General features: G+C 47.2%; 1 protein-coding gene across 4 annotated transcripts; it reads right to left on the minus strand.

Moving 5' to 3' along the window:
* Window positions 1-6,241: 6,241 nt before the first annotated feature.
* LOC125424951 (zinc finger protein 883-like) lies at window positions 6,242-17,829 on the minus strand. 4 transcript variants are annotated; one of them, XM_048482391.1, is made up of 5 exons: window positions 17,716-17,829; window positions 16,412-16,497; window positions 10,021-10,147; window positions 9,475-9,567; window positions 6,242-8,308 (listed from the first exon to the last, which is right to left on the minus strand). In XM_048482391.1, the coding sequence occupies exons 1-5, from the start codon at window positions 17,732-17,734 to the stop codon at window positions 6,312-6,314; spliced, it is 2,322 nt and encodes a 773-aa protein (XP_048338348.1). In that variant the 5' UTR covers window positions 17,735-17,829; the 3' UTR covers window positions 6,242-6,311. The 4 variants fall into 4 exon arrangements, with proteins under 4 accessions (XP_048338348.1, XP_048338350.1, XP_048338347.1 ...); XM_048482393.1 differs by lacking the exon at window positions 17,716-17,829 and having other exon boundaries at window positions 6,242-7,514; window positions 7,848-8,308; window positions 16,412-17,657; XM_048482390.1 differs by lacking the exon at window positions 17,716-17,829 and having other exon boundaries at window positions 16,412-17,657.
* Window positions 17,830-18,528: the final 699 nt, after the last annotated feature.

Genomic DNA, 18,528 nt, shown 5'->3' on the forward strand with positions numbered 1-18,528 from the left:
CAACCACAAAAGAAACCCTGAAACAATAAACTCCAACATTTACAACATACCAAAAACAAACAACTACCTTCCCAGTAGTTCCCAACAATATTTCAATTACCTTAACAAGGTGTTAAGGGCTTATAGAAATCAAGGTCCGAGTCTGGTACCCTTGTCTTCTTCAAAGAGCTCTCTCCTGCAGCCTCTTGCTGCTCTGAGTCTCCACCCCTTACTGGGTCAACCCATTCTGGGCATGGGGGTTACACATGCACAACGAAATTTATGCATATATTTGTGATACTTTGTGAACATAATGTGTATGTTTTCCCTCTTAGTAAAGTTCTCCTTTTGTTTTATGAACTTCTGAGGTAAAACAGCTGGTCTTTTGAGAAAACTATTCTAATTTGACATGCCGCACAATCCACATTTCTGCTCGTTACTTTGCTTGACAGGATCATATATTCTAAATTTACCTGTTGCCCTTCAGGACTTCCATGGGGTATGATGCCAGAGAGATCTGCCTTTCAGAGGGGTCATTTTCTCCATGTGAGCTGATCGCTGTTGTCTGCAGAACAGCTGTGATGCTGTGAGATCTCCAGTCACTCCCTGAAGGTTGGCAACCCTGTTCCACCTTGAGGCCTCTTTTCTCACCTTTGGCCAAGTCTCTCCTGCCAATACAACTGCTGTGGAGGACTAGGAGATAATTCAGGCCTCATCATCTTTAAGTAGCTCAGCCGTGGCCCCAGCCAACCCCAGGAAAAGATGGAGTTGTTCCACCAGGCCCATAAGGGAGGACACCAACGCTGGACAATCTAGCTGGCCTCATCCTTTTTCAAAATGTTTTATGATCTTTTATGTTCTTTTTACAGCTTATGCTTTTTATTGATATTTTATATTTGTTATTAACCCTACCCTTGAGGTTGAAAGGTTAAGGCTGCCATACTGTGGGAATTGTAGATTTAAACATCTATATTTTATTGTATAATTATTGTATAATTTTAATGGTATATATTGTGCACTGCTCTGAGCCCCACTCATCGAGGAAGAATGGTTTATAAATTGAATAATTAAATTAAAAAGTAGAGCCAGTCTTAGTTTAGCGGTATGCTCCTGCTGTGTGTCTGCTGGCCCTGCCTCAGTTGCACACACACCACACCACCCCCACCTCAAACCCCTGCAACCAAGATTGTTAGTTTGCACTGTAATTTTCTGGATCTGCTGATCTGGCTCCTGCCGATTGTCTCGCTTGGTGGAAGCAAACTGCATGGATCCATCAGCGGCCCTGCATGGTGCTCTTGTATGTTCCAGGGACTCGAAACAGCACACAACAAAACCCACACAAAGGCACTGCCAAAAACCAAATTAGAGGCTGCAATTTTTAACCATTGTGCTGTACAGTTCACTTTAATTCCACAGATTGCAACGAACAATCTTCAGAGACCTGCCGTCACAACAGATGCGTGTTTACAGGTTCCCAGAGGAAAAGGCAGACTATAAGGTGAGTGGGGGCACCCTCCATAAACTCCCAATGAACTCACATGAGAGCAGAGCAGAATTTGGTCTTGGAGGAACCGTTGTTTCGTTGGCTATTGTGGTTTTTTCTGGGTTGTGGTCTGGCAGTCTTTGCTCCTAATGTTTTGCCCTCACGCGGAGCAAAAACTACCAGACCTTGGCCACACAACCCAGAAAAGTGACAATGCCCAGTTGATTCTGGCGGTGAAAGGAAGAAAACAGTTCTTTCTTTTGCTTGGAGGAGAATGAGTAATGGCTACTAAAATCTACAAAGGTAAGAGCAGGATTTCTAGGGAGGATCGAGTTTTGTGGCATCTGCCTCTGCCCTTGCCTGGGCCTTTGCCCCTCCCGTTATTCTTTTGCAACATCTTTTCTGCGTTGCCTGTCCAAATGGAGTGGGGGAAGGAGCTACTCGGGAGGTCAAATTTCTCCACACATTCAGGCAGCCAATTTTTTAAAAAATCAACAATCTAACATGATTTCATAAAACAACCATTAAATATCAGAGATAAAGTCCCATTAAAACCAGTCTAAGATGACCTTGGACATCTGGAACATCAGGGGAATTATGTGCGAATGCTCTTTGTGGACTTTAGTTCCGCATTTAATACAATCTCGCCACAAAGACTGGTGACGAAACTCGTGGATCTTGGACTCTCACATTCAATCTGTTTGTGGATTAGGGACTTCTTGTCTGGACGTTCCCAGAGAGTTAGACTGGGAAATCGGGTTTCCTCAGTTCTTACTCTAAATATGGGAACGCCACAGGGCTGTGTTGAGTCCTTTACTGTTCATCCTTTATACATATGACTGTACTCCTGTCTATCATAGTAACACCATTATCAAATTTGCTGATGACACAACGGTGGTGGGGCTCATCTCTGGAGGGGATGAGTCTGCCTATCGGAATGAAGTGGACCGACTGCTCTCATGGTGCAGGGAAAATAACCTGGTTCTTAACACTAACAAGACAAAGGAGCTCATAGTGGACTATAGAAGGAATAGCTCAGAAATTCAGCCCTTGACTATAAATGGAGATCAAGTGGAGCGGGTGGCTAGTTTTAAATTTCTGGGCGTTATGATTAAAGAGGACTTGACCTGGGGCGTACAGACTGCCGCGGTGGTTAAGAAAGCCCAGCAAAGACTGTACTTTCTGGGACTTTTAAGGAAGCAACAATTGGATGGAAAACTTCTGGTGTCCTTTTACCGCTGTGCTATAGAGAGTGTCCTAACCTACTGCATCTGTGTATGGTTCTCCAGTTGTACAGTGGCGAATAGGAAGGCTCTCCAAAGGGTGATCACTACTGCACAAAGGATTATCGGCTGCCCTCGTCCCTCCTTGGATGAAATCTATACTTCCCGAAGCCTAAATATAGCCCAAAATATTCTGAGGGACCCGTCTCATCCAGCACACTCTCTTTTTAAACTGTTACCATCTGACAGACGATACAGGGCCCTCAGAACTAGGACAAAGAGGCTTAGAGACAGCTTCTATTCTAGAGCTGTGGCTATGCTAAACTCCGCTGCTTCATATTGATGTATTTGGGGCTGTGTAGGGATGGGTGGAGGAAGGGGAAAGTGAGGATGATGTATGAGTCTGAAATTGTGTGCATCGAGGAATGCTGCTGTAAATTTTGTTGTGCGTGCACAATGACAATAAAAATGCTTATATGCTTGCCACCAGTGTGTGTTGCCCCTTGCCTGGGCTCAAACTGCCCACCAATCTTTTTTGGAATACATCTGGTTTTCAGCCTCACTGGAAAGCCAGGAGGGAAGGAGCCCCACCCTCTTCCAGGTGGTTGTTGCGGAGGCAGGGGGTGGCCAACGAAAAGGCTCCAGTCCGGACTGTGGCAGAACACGTCTTGGGCAAGGTGGGCACTTGGGCAAGGTGGGAACATGCTGGGAAGAACACAAGTGCCAGGTGGGAATCTGCAGAGGAAGCCTTTCTGTGGGCCCAGGAAGGTCATGGAGGGCTTGAATGGTGAGAACCAGAGTCTTGAATTGGACCCTGACCCCATGTGAGAACAAATGGGCTGCAGCATTGGGTACCAGCTGCAGTTTCCAGACCGTCTCCAAGGGCAGCCCCATGAATGTTTCATTATGTTACATTAATCGAGCCTGGAAGTTCCTGAAGCCGGGATTGGTGGGACCAGATCAGGCACCTGCAGATTGGGAGCCAGGTTCTTAACTACAAGTAGTGAAGAAAGAGCATTTTTGGCCATTATGGCCATCTGTTTCTCCAACAGCAGCCCTGGATCCAGCAAGACTCCCAAGCTCTTAAGCATCGTTCACTGAAAGCTGAACCACCCCCATTTAAAGCAATTCACTAAAGGCCACTGTTTGTGTGTTCAGTGACATCGAGTCTCTTCCGACTGAAGGTAAACCCTATGAAAGAATGACCTCTGAAATGCCTCAAAAGCTTTGCTCAGGTCTTGCAATCTGAGGGTCAATCAGTCTCATGGTGGGTCTGCCATTAGTGACTTTTGGGGGAGCAAAACACATGAGACTGTGGGAATGTCCCACGAACGTGCTATTCCCCGAGTCAGACCCTTGATCCGTTAAGTTCAGGTGCGTTTCCGGCAGCTGGCAGCGGCTCAGGTGGAGAAAGATCTTTTATATCCACTTCCCAGCTGCTCCTTTTAACTTGAACTTGGGATCTTTTGTTCACAAATGGATGAGAACCGAATTAAATTTTTGTTGGCAGATGTCTTTCCATTCATTACTCATACCCAGTGGTGGGATCCAAAAATTTTAGTAACAGGTTCCCATGGTGGTGGGATTCAAACAGTGGTGTAGTGCTAATGGGGCTGGGCGGGGCATGACGGGAGCGTGGCTGGGCATTCCGGGGGTGGAGCATTGCTGTGGCAAGGACGCAGCTGCTATGCCGGTCCTTGGGCGGGAAAAAATTGCACACAGGCGCAGGCTGTCATGCACGGCGGTGCACCTCCTGCTAGACTGCTTCAAGTTCTGCGTGCTACTGCTGAGGAGCGGAGGAGGGGCATAACTAAGGCAAAAATCATGTGGCAAAATCACCAATTAGTAACCCCCTCTTGGCACACACAAATAATTAGTAACCTAATCTGGGGAACCTGTGAAAACCTGCTGGATCCCACCTCTGCTCATACCTCCATTTTTAATCCGTTATTATTTCTTTATTAAAAGTATTTACACCCCGCCTCTCTATAGCCATATTCAAGGTGGCTTACAAAACACAATAACAATAAAACAATACAACATTCAGTAAAATATCAAAAAGTCACTAAAATACACCTATACAATCGAAAATGAGCTTGCTAAAATCTGGATGTAAATAGCTATTCGAAATAAAAACATTAATATTAGGAAAAAATTCATGATAACAATCTTAATGCACCAACTAGCCCACCTGTTAAATTATTTTAATAATGTTTGATTTTTCCCTATTGGTTACAGATATTGTATTGCATGTGTTTTGTTTCTGCTGTTGTGGGCTATGGTCTAAAGAATAAAGGTTATCCAGAAAAAAATGCTCTGCTACTCAGCCAGGTCCAGGAGGCCGGAACCTGCAGATCCATTCCACAAATAGCAGCACTTTTCCTGAGTATCGTGGACCAGAGGACAAAGCTGATTTGACCAGAATGAATCTGAAGAATTGAGACTTATATCCCACCTTTCTCAGCCAGGAGTCTCGAAGCAGCTTACAAACTCCTTTTCCTTTCCCCACAGAGGGGTAGGTGGGGCTGAGAGTTCTGAGAGAACAGTGACTGGCCCAGGCTCACCCAGTAGAAGCGTGGAAAGAAACTCAGCCCACCAGGAAAGAGTCTGCTGCTCATAGGAAGAGTGGGGAATCAAGTTCTCCAGATAACGGCTTGCTGTTCTTCACCACTGTACTGATTTCACCAGATGAATCTGTGGGAATGGGGGTTGCCAAGTCTGAGGTGGAAAATACCTGGAGATTTAGGCATGGCACCTGAGAACAGCAGGGATTGGGGAGCGGAGAAACTTCTATGAGATATAATGCCTTATACTCTACCATCCAAAGCAGCCATTTTTGCCATTGAGCCAGCTTGGTCTCTAATCTGGGGAACTGGGTTTGACTCTCCACTCCTCCACATAAAGGACGCTGCGTGACCTCGGCCTAGTCACAGTTCTCTTTGAACTCTCTCAGTCCCACCAACCTCACAAGGTGCCTGTTGAGGGGAGAGCAAGGGAGGGAGTTTGCAAGCCACTTTCAGACTCCTTATGGTTGAGAAAAGCAGGGTATAAATACAAACACTTCAGGGGAACTCATCTCTGCCATCTGGAGATCAACTGTAAATATGGGAGATTTCTGCTCCTCATTTGTGTGCTCCCTGTGTGTATTACAGAGAGTATCATATTAGGAGACAGGTTCCCTCCTGGGGGGCATGATAGAAGAGGTGACTGAAGGCTTTACCACACTATAGGCATTTGTTTGGTTACTCCCCTGTGTGAATTCTTTGATTGAAGGTAAGATTTACCCTCTGAATGAAGTCTTTTCCACACTCGAGGCACCTGTACGGTTTCTCTTTCATGTGAATTGTTTGATGTGAAGTGAGACTCCTGGCATTTATATGGTTTCTGCCCTGTATGCGTTCTTTGATGGGAAGTTAGGTGTCCATTCTTATGGAAGCTTTCTACAGAATCCAGGCATTTGTATGGTTTCTGCCCTGTGTGAATTATCTGATGTGAACTAAGATTTGTGCTGTGACTAAAGGCTTTTCCACATTCCAGGCAATGTATGTTTCCCACACCCCTTTGTGAATTCTTTGATGAGAAGTAAATTTTACACTTGAACTGAACCTTTTTCTATAGTCCAAGATTTACGTTTTCTCCCCTGAGTGAATACTTTGATGGCAAGTAAGATGTACTCTTTGCCGGAAGCCTTTTCCACACTGCAGGCATTTATATGGTTTCTGCCCTGTATGAATTCTTTGATGGAAAGTAAGGTTTCCACTCTTATTAAAGGCTTTTCCACACTCGAGGCATTTGTATGGTTTCTCCCCAGTGTGAATTCGCTGATGTGAAGTAAAACTTGAGCTGTGACGGAAGGCTTTTCCACACTCGAGGCATTTGTATGGTTTCTCCCCTGTGTGAATTCTTTGATGGGAAATAAGATCTGCTCTCAGCCTGAAGTCTTTCCCACACTCCTGGCATTTATATGGTTTTTGCTGTGTATGTATTCTTTGATGGGAAGTAAGGCTTCTACTCTTACTGTAGCCTTTTCCACACTCAGGGCATTTGTATGGCTTCTCCCCTGTGTGAACTCTCTGATGTGCAGCAAGACTTGTCCCATGACTGAAGGAGTTTCCACACTCCAGGCATTTATATGGTTTCAGCCCTGTATGAATTCTCTGATGTGAAGTAACACAAGCGCTATAACTGAAGCCTTTTCCACACTCTGGGCATTTGTATGGTTTCTCTCCTGTGTGAATTCTTTGATGGGAAGTAAGATTTCCTCTCTGACTGAAGGCTTTTCCACACTCCTGGCAATTATATGGTTTCTGCTGTGTATGTATTCTTTGATGGGAAGTAAGGCTTCCACTCTTACTGTAGCCTTTTCCACACTCGGGGCATTTGTATGGTTTCAACACTGTGTGAACTCGCTGATGTGCAGCAAGACTTGTCCCGTGACTGAAGGAGTTTCCACACTCCAGGCATTTGTATGGTTTCAGCCCTGTATGAATTCTCTGATGTGAAGTAACACTAGCGCTATAACTGAAGCCTTTTCCACACTCTGGGCATTTGTATGGTTTCTCCCCTGTGTGAATTCTTTGGTGGGAAGTAAGATTTCCTCTCTGACTGAAGGCTTTTCCACACTCCTGGCATTTATATGGTTTCTCCACTGTGTGAATTCTTCGATGGGAAGTAAGGCTTCTACTCCTACTGAAGTATTTTCCACACTCCAGGCATTTATATGGTTTCTCTCCTGTGTGAAGTCTTTCATGGGAAGTGAGGCTGGCACTGTGCTTGAAGGCTATTCCACACTCTAGGCATTTGTATGGTTTCTCCCCTGTGTGAATTCGTTGATGGCGAGCAAGACTTGTGCTTTGACTGAAGGCTTTTCCACACTCCTGGCATTTATATGGTTTCTCCCCTGTGTGAATTCTTCGATGGGAAGTAAGACTTGTGCTGTGACTGAAGGCTTTTCCACACTCCTGGCATTTGTATGGTTTCTCCCCTGTGTGAATTCTTCGATGGGAAGTAAGTTTTCCACTCTCACTGAAGCATTTTCCACATTCTGGACATTTATATTGTTTCTCCCCTGTGTGAATTCTTTGATGTGAAATATACTGTCCACTCCCACTGAAATCTTTCCCACTCTCCAGGCATTTATATGGTTTCTGCCCGTTGGAAATTTGATGGGAAATAAGGTTTTTTCCACTTTCCAAGCATTTACAGTTGGTCTCCTGTGTGTAAATTCCTTTATGAGAAATTATCTTTTTTTCCTCTCCAAAACTCTTTGCACATTTCAGGGATTTAAGGATTTTCATTCTGTTACGGTCACTGCAATGAAGATTTTTATCTGATTTTTTAGAAAGCCTTTCCCCTGTTGTATCATCCTCATTCCTATTGCATTTTTCATGTATTTTATCAAATGGTGGAGTTTTATGAGAATCGTCCTCCTGGAAAGGACCAGAATTACTTCTCTCTTCAATTGACTGTTTTCCTTCTTTCTTTTTCAGGGCACCAGAATATGCAGTGGTTTTTTCCCCATCTGAATATGTCTCTCCTTTTTCATTCACACAATGCTCGTTCATTTCATTTGCTGGATGACATACTTCCCGTGTGGAAAGAGAAAAGAATTGCGGCATGAACACTATGAAAAAGAACATAGTTTGAGTGTTATAGACTGAATTAAATTAACTGCTGTACAGATGGAAAATGGAAAACGCAATGGAAATTTTTGTCTCTGTGGTGTTTGACTCACAAATGTCCCCCTGGCTGGAACATGAATAACCTGCACTCCTATCCTCAAAAAAGCACCCCAGAAGTTGTTTAAGCCACATCCTTTCCCCAACCTTTCAGTACAATGAAGCATCAGGGGTCCCCCAAAGACTCTAACTCCTCTATCTCTCTCTCCCACTTGTTTTAATTTCAGAAAACCTGGGAAGAAAGCAAGAGTGGAAAATAATTACAGAAATGGAATGGGAAAATTAGAGGGTCTCGGTTACATTCAGACCAATCTTGGAGATGATATCACCATCCCTTCCCTATAATCTCAGAAAGGACCAGACTGCAGCCTCCCTCAAAGTCCAAATATTCCCCCAGAGTTTCCTACTAGTTTCAGCGTGACCAGGTTCCCCCTTCTACTTGACAGGTGATTCTTCTGCCCCCTCCCCCACCTGTCAGGACTTCTGCTACACAACCCAACCAAAGCTACAACCATTACTGCACGATGCTTTGTTTAGCAAACCAGCTTCATGTCTCTATGATACTGACAACTGGAGATGAATCCTGGCTAAGGTTTGAGAGGTAGTGAGAAAGCAAGGATGGCCTCTGCAAGATGTGGGGTTTTATAGTGCTGTGTTGTCATGTTGGGAAATCTCTATGTGCCAGGCTGCTCAGAATGGCTGACGACTCTGTTGTGAACCGAGGGGAGAAGGTAAAATGCACTAGTGTGAGTGCTCACTGGAATTGCTCTGGGTCTTCTCTGTGGGAAAATGCATGCTTTCCATGCGCCAGGATCCCAGGTTCAGTGCCTGGCATCTCCATTTAAAGGGGTTTTGGGTGCCTTGGAAATAGCCCTGCCAAACAGCCACTGCTACTTAGGGTGGACAGTGAATAAGTGGTCTGACTTGGTACAAGGAAGCAGGCTGTTTTCATACGTTCCAGATCTGCAGCCACCATTTCCACATTCACATCTCATTCAATCTCAAAAGGAAGACAATAATCCTCACAGTGACAATAATCCTCACAGAAATCCACCCGCTCTTAAAAGAAAGCACAGGCAAAGCACATCCCCGAAAGACATATAGTAGCTACCTGCCAGTTCCTCCTCTTCATCGAAGGTCCCGAGAAACCCCTCTTCTTCCTCTTCTAGTTGGGCTATGAGCTCAGGCTTAGCAATCAGAGGACCTTGTAATCAGGGGGAAAAAACAACCACCACCAAAATTAGAGCTCTCCTGAGTGCAAATAAATCCCCCCAGTGAGTTGGACAGCCCATCCACAAATACACAATAGGCAAGTATTAGAAAAGCGACGGAAGACAGCACAGACCCAAGATAAATCCATCCAGAATTGGCAGTTCTTTGGTGCTCCCTGAGAGGAAAATGCCTGTTGTAAACTAAATAATTGGCAAAGTTCCCTCCACAGCAACCTCTCAGTCAAGGTAAGGCAAAACCCAGACCGGAGAGACACCTTCTCTTGACATCTCTTGTGATGTCCTCTCAGGTGATCCAACAGAGAATTGCCAGGCAGAGGTTTGCTCTCTGCAACGTAAATCCAAAAGACCCCCCAAATCAGAGGACGGACCATGGAGGTTGGCTGAGACCTGCTATTCGGATCAGCCTAGAAGAAAAGGATCCTCACCCAGAGAAGACACATTCCAAAAGTTCTCCAGCATCACTTCCTTGTACAGCGCCCTTTGGGCGGGCCGCAGCAGGGCCCATTCCTCCTTGGTGAAATGCACGGCCACCTCTTCAAAGGATACTCCATCCTGCAAAAAGAAGGAAACATTTCTTGACATCAGTGGAAAGCTGGTCTGTGGGCAGAAAAGTCAAAAGCAGAGACACCCGGATCTGAGGCCTGAATTTCAATCTGCTCCTGATAGAAGGAACAATGGATTTGCTTATTTAATTCATAAGCCAAATTATATGGCTGTAAATATTTTCCCTTATCAAGGAAGGCTCATTAACTGGTGCAGCTAGCAAATATCTTGCTTGCTTTCTTAGAAGTAGTCCGTTTCCTACTGACCTCGGTTGGGTCAAACAAATACCTGGTCCTTTTCATTAAGAGCGTTTTCTTCTGCAATTCTATTCTACCTCGATCCCGACACCTGTGTTTGCACAATTTCCCAACTTTGTTAATTTTGGGGTTAAATGACTAAACATACCCAGCCCCCTAAGCCTCTCCTCACAGGCCGTGGATTCTAGACCCTTTCGGTTGCCTCCCTCTGGACACGCCCCAGCTGGTCAATATCCTTCCTGAATTGTGGACACATGAGCTTAATATTAAGAGACAGTTACTTAATAGTGCAACAGCTTCACAAAGAATAGGGGAGCAGAGCCCTGTGGGAACATTTGACCCCCCACCCCCACCCCTCTTTGGGGGTATCCTGGAGCCAGAGGGGCTGTCTTGACTGGCAGGGGGCTAGCTGAGGAAGAGACCACAGATGTCCACATGGTAACTGACATGGGAAATTCATGGTCCAGATTTCTTTCACAGTTCCTGCTTAGGCTTCTTCACTCCTGCCGTGCAAGACAAGGGAAGGGGTGTGTGTGTCACCATGGGCAGTCTTGAAATCTGGCAGCACCAGAACCAAGGGCAAGGAGCCCGATCAGTGGTGGGATTCAAATGATCTAACAACCGGTTCCGATGGTGGGATTCAAATCATTTAATAATTACTAATTTAATAAAGGTGTTTCGGCCAACTTCAAGCAGCATCTGCCGCCTCCTCAGTTCCAGCATACAAAACACTGCTTCATTTACACACACACACATATCAGTTCCCTTCCTCCAGTTAGGCAGTGTGAGAGGGTCACCTCTTCCAGTCCTGATAGACAATTAGAAAAAAAAACTATTTCCTGACACTGAAATTCATTAAGGAAGAACGTTATTAAGGGAATCATTAAGAAACATCATTATGCCAGCCATGGATGCAGGCAGAAAGTTAGGAGGTAAAACTACCAGACCACAGCCCAGAAAACCCACAAAAGCCTGATCCACAGAGGCCAAGTCCACAACGCTGTTTTCTTTTCTCCAGCATGCAGACTGGTAATTGACTTCACTCACCGGCTATTTGTGGGACTATGAGACCTTCCTTGTCATCTCTCTTGTCTCCTGTTCCCCTAAAGCTATCTGGCCTTACTGAAGGGCTACCTCTAAAGATGTAGACAGGATAAAGAGGTGAGAAAAACCTTGTTCATTAATGGGTGGGGTTGCCAATCTCCAGTGGCACCAGGGGATATAAATTTCTCTCTCAGTGGCGTAGGAGGCTAAGAGCTCGTGTATCTAATCTGGAGGAACCGGGTTTGATTCCCCGCTCTGCCGCCTGAGTTGTGGAGGCTTATTTGGGGAATTCAGATTAGCCTGTACACTCCCACACACGCCAGCTGGGTGACCTTGGGCTAGTCACAGCTTCTCGGAGGTCTCTCAGCCCCATCCACCTCACAGGGTGTTTGAGAAGAGGAGCAGTGGAGAACAGCAGTGGGCCAGAAAGGGCTGAGAAGTGTGCCAGAAAGGGCTGAGGAGCTCTGATTTTTCTTTACAGAGGGCTTTTCTCAAAGCCACATCTTTTAAACAGTGTATTTTAAACAGGGGGTTTCTCTTTTTTCTCCTTGTCCTAGGGCTGCTGATTGGTGGAGGCTGCTAAAGGGGTGGGGCTTCTCACATTTGTAAATCTTTTCAGTTAGTGCTGAAGGGGTGGGGCTTCTCACATTTTTAAATCTGCGCGCGCAGGTGTTTTACTAAATAGGAACATATTTTAAGGGATAGTAGAAGGTATAGAAACCTTAAGAGGGAGGCACTAATTAAAATCAATATTTGAATATCTAAACAAAATTAGATATGAAGGCAGGAAGCCAGCAGGGGGAGGGGGGCTTTCCAGTGTTTTGCACTGAGTGTCACATGTATGACTATCTGCCACTAGGGCAGAAGTCATGGGTGTGCCCTCGCTGCAATGAGCTCCTGGCACTCAAGGAACGTGTGCGTTCTCTTGAAGCCAAGGTGGCAGACCTGGCGAAGCTGAAAGAGGCAGAGAGGGTGACAGACGAGGCTTTCAGGGACCTAGCAGCCGGGTCCCACTCCCAAGGTGACATCTCTTCAGATGTCATGGAGAATGAGAGTCTGGGTGATGGAGGGTGCCAGTCTGAGGTGGTGGAAGATGCTCCCTTAGATGGGACCCCTTCCTTAGCTGGTGGTCAGATATCCTCTCGCACTGAGGATACCCCTCGGGGAGGTGGGGGGCTCCTTGTAGTGGGTGATTCGATCATTAGGAATATAGAGAGTTGGGTTTGTGACAGGCGTGATGACCGCATGGTGACTTGCCTGCCTGGTGCGAAGGTTGCGGATGTCACGCTTCGTCTAGATAGGCTGTTAGACAGTGCTGGGGTGGAGTCAGCAGTTGTGGTCCACATTGGTACCAATGACATTGGGAAATGTAGCCGGGAGGTTCTGGAAGCTAAATTTAGGCTGCTAGGAAAAAGGTTAAAATCCAGAACCCCCAAGGTGGCATTCTCCGAAATGCTACCTGTTCCACGCGCAGGGCGAGCTAGGCAAGCAGAGATACAGGGACTCAATGCGTGGATGAGAAGGTGGTGTAAGGCAGAGGGTTTCAGCTTTGTCAGGAACTGGGGAACCTTTTGGGATAAGGCAGGCCTGTACAAAAGGGACGGGCTTCATCTTAACCAAAGAGGAACCAGGCTGCTGGCGCTCAACATTAAAAAGGTGGCAGAACAGCTTTTAAACTGATCCTTGGGGGAAAGCCGACAGGAGCTGAGGTGACTTCGGTTCGGAATACAGAGTCCATGGGGATGCAGACAGAGAGGGAGGTTTTTCTAAATCAACCACATACAAGCGAGGAGCATAGCAATGTGATAAGTGATAGTGTCTACAAAAGGCTAGAGGGCAAAACACATAAATCCCAGGTTAGGGACAGAGACAGAGTATACAAGTGTCTCTATGCTAATAGTAGAAGCATTCGACCTAAAATGGGGGAGCTGGAGTACAGAGTTTTGAAGGAGGACATTGATATAGTGGGTATCACAGAGACATGGTGGAATGAGGAGAACCAGTGGGATGCTGTTATCCCAGGTTACAGGCTCTACAGGAAGGATAGGACAGGGCGTATTGGGGGTGGGGTGGCCCTCTACATCAAAGAGAGCATAGTGTCACATAAAATAGACAATGCAGGGGGAGCTGATTCCTCTACAGAAGCACTGTGGATATCAATACCAGGGGTGAAGCATAGTTTAACAGTAGGAATATATTATCGTCCCCCTGACCAAAGTGCACAAGAGGATTCTGAGATGGAAAAAGAAATTAGAGAGGCCAACAAAAGCAAAAATGTCGTGGTAATGGGCGATTTTAACTATCCCCACATAAACTGGAAAAATGCATGTTCAGGTCATAGTAAGGAGAGAACATTCCTGGATATGCTAAATGACTGTGGCTTAGAGCAGATGGTTGTGGAACCAACCAGGGGAGAGGTGATCCTAGATCTAATTCTATGTGGGACCCAGGACCTGGTGCGGGAAGTCAGTGTTGTTGAGCCTATAGGGAACAGCGACCACAATGCTGTCAGATTCAGTATCTCTGCATGCGAACAAGTGACAACTACTAATGTAGCTACATTCGCCTTCAGAAGGGGAAATTTCTCAAAGATGAGGGGGATAGTGCGCAGGGTGGGGGGGGGGGGGGGTGTGGGGGGGAGGGGGGGGGGGGGGGGGGGGATTAGAAGGGGGGGGGGGGGGGTGGGGGGAGGGGGGGGGAGGGGGGGGGGGGGGTGGGGTTAACAAGGGAGGTTGAGGAAATTATTAGGAAAAAAAAGATGTCTTTTAGAAAATGGAAGTCCAACTTAACTGATGAAGAATACCAGAGAGAACACAAATGGTGGCAAAAGAGAAGCAAGTTAGCTGTAAGGGAGGCAAAAAAGGATTATGAGGAACGCATGGCTGCGAACATCAAAACTAGCAACAAACAGTTCTTCAAGTACATCAAAAGCAGGAAGCCAGCTAGGGAAGCGGTAGGCCCGTTAGATGATGAAGGAACAAAAGGTGTGCTAAAAGATGACAGGGAGATTGCAGAGAAGCTGAATGAATTCTTTGCATCTGTCTTCACCCAAGAGGAGGTGAGGAAAATTCCTGCACCTGAACCAAGCTTCTTAGGAGGTGAATCCGAGGAACTAGCGAAGATAGTGGTAGACAAGGAAGAAGTTCTGGCAGCCATTGATAAACTAAATGCTACCAAATCCCCTGGCCCAGATTGCATTCATCCAAGAGTTCTTAAAGAGCTCAAGCATGAAATTGCTGATGTTCTCACATTAATATGCAACTTATCCCTGAACTCAGGCTCCATCCCTGAAGACTGGAAGATGGCCAATGTCACACCAATCTTTAAGAAAGGGTCTAGGGGGGACCCAGGAAATTACAGGCCAGTCAGTTTGACATCTGTTCCTGGTAAATTAGTAGAATCTATCATTAAAGATAAAATTATTAAACATGTAGAAAAGCAAGACCTGCTGAGGAAGAGTCAGCATGGCTTTTGTAGAGGCAAGTCCTGTCTTACAAACTTACTAGAGTTCTTTGAGGGTGTAAACAGACATGTGGATAAGGGGGAACCAGTGGACATTGTCTACTTGGATTTCCAAAAGGCTTTTGACAAAGTTCCTCACCAGAGACTGTTGAGAAAACTGAGCAATGAAGGAATAAGAGGGGAAGTCCTCCTATGGATTAAAAACTGGTTGAGGAACAGGAAACAAAGGGTGGGTATAAATGGGAAGTCCTCACAATGGAGAGATGTAGGGAGTGGTGTCCCCCAAGGATCCGTTTTGGGACCAGTGCTCTTTAACTTATTCATAAATGACCTGGAAGTAGGGGTGGGTAGTGTGGTGGCTAAGTTTGCAGATGATACCAAATTATGTAGGGTGGTAAGAACCACAAAGGATTGCGAAGAGCTCCAAGTGGACCTTGATAAATTAGGTGAGTGGGCTAAGAAATGGCAAATGCAGTTCAATGTAGCTAAATGTAAAGTGATGCACATAGGGGCAAAAAATCCAAACTTCACATACACGCTACAGGGGTCAGTGCTATCAGTCACAGACCAGGAAAGGGATTTGGGCGTCTTAGTTGATAGTTCCATGGGAATGTCAACTCAATGCATGGCAGCTGTGAAAAAGGCAAACTCTATGCTGGGGATCATTAGGAAAGGAGTTGATAATAAAACTGCAAGGATTGTCATGCCCTTATATAAAGCAGTGGTGCGACCGCACTTGGAGTACTGTGTTCAGTTCTGGTCGCCACATCTCAAAAAGGATATCGAAGAGATAGAAAAAGTGCAGAGAAGGGCAACGAGGATGATTGAAGGATTGGAGCACCTTCCTTATGAGGAGAGGCTGCAGCGTTTGGGACTCTTTAGTTTGGAGAGGAGACGTCTGAGGGGGGATATGATTGAAGCCTATAAAATTATGCATGGGGTAGAAAATGTTGACAGAGAGAAATTTTTCTCTCTTTCTCACAATACTAGAACCAGGGGGCATTCATTGAAAATGCTGGGGGGAAGAATTAGGACTAATAAAAGGAAACACTTCTTCACGCAACGTGTGATTGGTGTTTGGAATATGCTGCCACAGGAGGTGGTGATGGCCACTAACCTGGATAGCTTTAAAAAGGGCTTGGACAGATTTATGGAGGAGAAGTCAATCTATGGCTACCAATCTTGATCCTCCTTGATCTCAGATTGCAAATGCCTTAGCAGACCAGGTGCTCAGGAGCAGCAGCAGCAGCAGAAGGCCATTGCTTTCACCTCCTGCATGTGAGCTCCCAAAGGCACCTGGTGGGCCACTGCGAGTAGCAGAATGCTGGACTAGATGGACTCTGGTCTGATCCAGCAGGCTAGTTCTTATGTTCTTATGTTCTTATGTTGTGAGGGGGGAAGGGCAAGGAGATTGTAAGCCCCTTTGAGTCTCTTTACAGGAGAGATAGGGGGGATGTAAATCCAAACTCTTCTCTCTTGCATGTCTGACCAGTAACCCCCCTCCCTTTACCTGAGCTGACTGCATGGTGGCTCTCTTCCTTTTGCCCAGCGCAGGAGATGGTGGAGAAGCTATCAAGGACGTCTTTCCACTCTTGCCTGGGAGGGTGAGAAATAAAAGGGGTGGGAAATTCCTTTTTCGCACTACAAACACATTTCCTGTGCCAGTCCCTCGAACGACCATAACAGATTCAAGACACAACTGAGGGGACCACCTTTGCCTCCAGAGTTTTTGACCCACTGATCCACACTAATTGGGGATGGTCCCATGTTCACACACCCTCCTTGAACTATTTCCTTCCAACCTCTGCACATCCACTCCGGGGCAAAGAGTTCCTGACCCTGCCTGAAGCCACCCGGGGGGGGTGGTGGTGGTGGTTTAAAATGGCAGCCCCCTGAAGAGGCTCAGTTGCAGACTCCAGCTTGGCTGGAAAGCAAGAGATCAGAGGAGGCGCCCTGATGCTCCACAACCACGTGGGGGAGGGAAAGGAAAAAGCACCCAAGCCCCTTCTCAGAAGCATCCCCTCTTGGGCAAACCCCTGTGCAGAGGGGTCTCCGGTCCCTGCTCTCATTCCCTAAATGGGGTGGTAGGGGGGTACAGGTCTGGGGAAAATCTGCTGGGATGTCAGCTGCAAACCCACCCACCCCCCGGCTCCTGCTCTGGATCTTGGGGAGGGCGCCCCTTCCTGCTCTGGGAGCCAGGGACACTTCCTTGCCTGCAAGTCCAACACCGCTAGCTTCACTGGGGAGGGGGCGACCTTGAAGCTCTGCCTGGCCCCTCGCTGGTTCCCCACAGCTGGGATCCCGGGGGGGGGGAGGTGGGGGAGCCTTAAGCCAGAAAAACCCCTTTGCATTGCAGCTGCAGGCTGTGCACCCCCCTCCAGGAACCCAAAATGTCCCCGGGGGGTGGTGGTGGTGAGCAGGAGGCAGGCTGGTGGGACAGGAGGAGGAGGGGGGTCTCCTTCATTTCGAGGGTCCAGCGCCCCACAGCCCGCCTTCCCCACTTGATCCCCCACCCCACCCCCTCGGTCCCACCGCTCTGGGTCCATGGGTCAACACCCCCACCCCAGCTAAAAACTCTCTCCGGGCGCCCCTCCCTCCTTTCCTGCCTCTCCTTCCGAAAAGCGCTACTGGGTGGGACCCCCGGCCCCTCCATCTCGTCTTGCCTCCCTGGGCGCCGAGTTCAGATCCCGCCCTGTAGCCCTCCTCGTGGCTCCTCCTCCTCCGCACGAAGGGGGCCAAGGGACCCTCCCCTCTCTTCCGGGCCTTGCCTTGTAGCCCCCCCCCCTTCCCCCCTCCAAGCCCCCTGGAGCTCACCGGGTTCCCGTCCGGCCATTCAAGCGGCATCCCGGAGGCATCAGAGGCTGCTTCCGGGAAGGGCAGGAAGTGTCTCCCGCTCCCTCCGGCGGCCTCTCTGGGACGGCGTCTCTCTCTCCCTTTAGCCCCCCGAGGGCCGCTGGCGGGGGCAGCATTTGCGAGCGGGTCTGGGGCAGAAATGTCACTTTCTATGCAGGGGTGTTGTTTTAATCGTTTTCCCCGCTCTTCCACATATATTAAACACGCATAAAGTGTGTGTGTGTGTGTGTGTGTGTGTGTTGGGGCAGATGAGAGGCCGGTCGTTGCACCTAAAATTGCTGCGTTGTTTAATGTGTCCAAATGAAACGTCTTCAGATGATCACAGGCGGAATAATCTCCCTGCTAAACTGAAGACTGGAGGTTTAGTGGAATTTCTGGGAGTCTCCTCCTCCACCTCCAAGGTCAAAGCTCAAAGGTCAGGCAAAAAAAGGGTCCTGCATTTCTCGCTTGCATATGCATCAGTTCTTCACTTCCTTCTGGTGCCCTCCTTCTGATAGCGGAGCCAGAAGTAAACTTGTTCCACTTCTGGACTTTTGTTTAACTGAGGATTAAACTATGTTTTATTTCTGTGTTAGTTAGGTAGAAGCCAACTGTATTGGATAGGAAATAGGATTTATAGTTTTCCCTGTATCTGTGACTGCGTGGAACCTCCTTGGCTCAAGGCAGGAATCCACCTGGGCCCCACCTGAGCCTGTCCTTTCACGTGTAAAGGTCCCTGATGGGCGCATGTAACCTCAGCTTGTGGGTTCTGTGGGGCAGTACTTGGAATGAGTT

The sequence above is a fragment of the Sphaerodactylus townsendi genome, unplaced genomic scaffold (genome assembly GCF_021028975.2).
Source record: "Sphaerodactylus townsendi isolate TG3544 unplaced genomic scaffold, MPM_Stown_v2.3 scaffold_158, whole genome shotgun sequence".
NCBI classification, from domain to species: Eukaryota; Metazoa; Chordata; class Lepidosauria; order Squamata; family Sphaerodactylidae; genus Sphaerodactylus; species Sphaerodactylus townsendi.

Bases quoted from the DNA above. Each gene is read 5' to 3' on its own strand.
- LOC125424951 (XM_048482390.1), bottom strand. From the start codon at position 16,582: ATGGTCGTTCGAGGGACTGGCACAGGAAATGTGTTTGTAGTGCGAAAA. The intron at 10,148-16,411 runs GTAAAGGGAGGG...TTCTTTTTGCAG, and splicing joins CCACCATGCAGTCAGCTCAG to GATGGAGTATCCTTTGAAGA. The intron at 9,568-10,020 runs GTGAGGATCCTT...CCTGATTACAAG, and splicing joins TTGGAATGTGTCTTCTCTGG to GTCCTCTGATTGCTAAGCCT.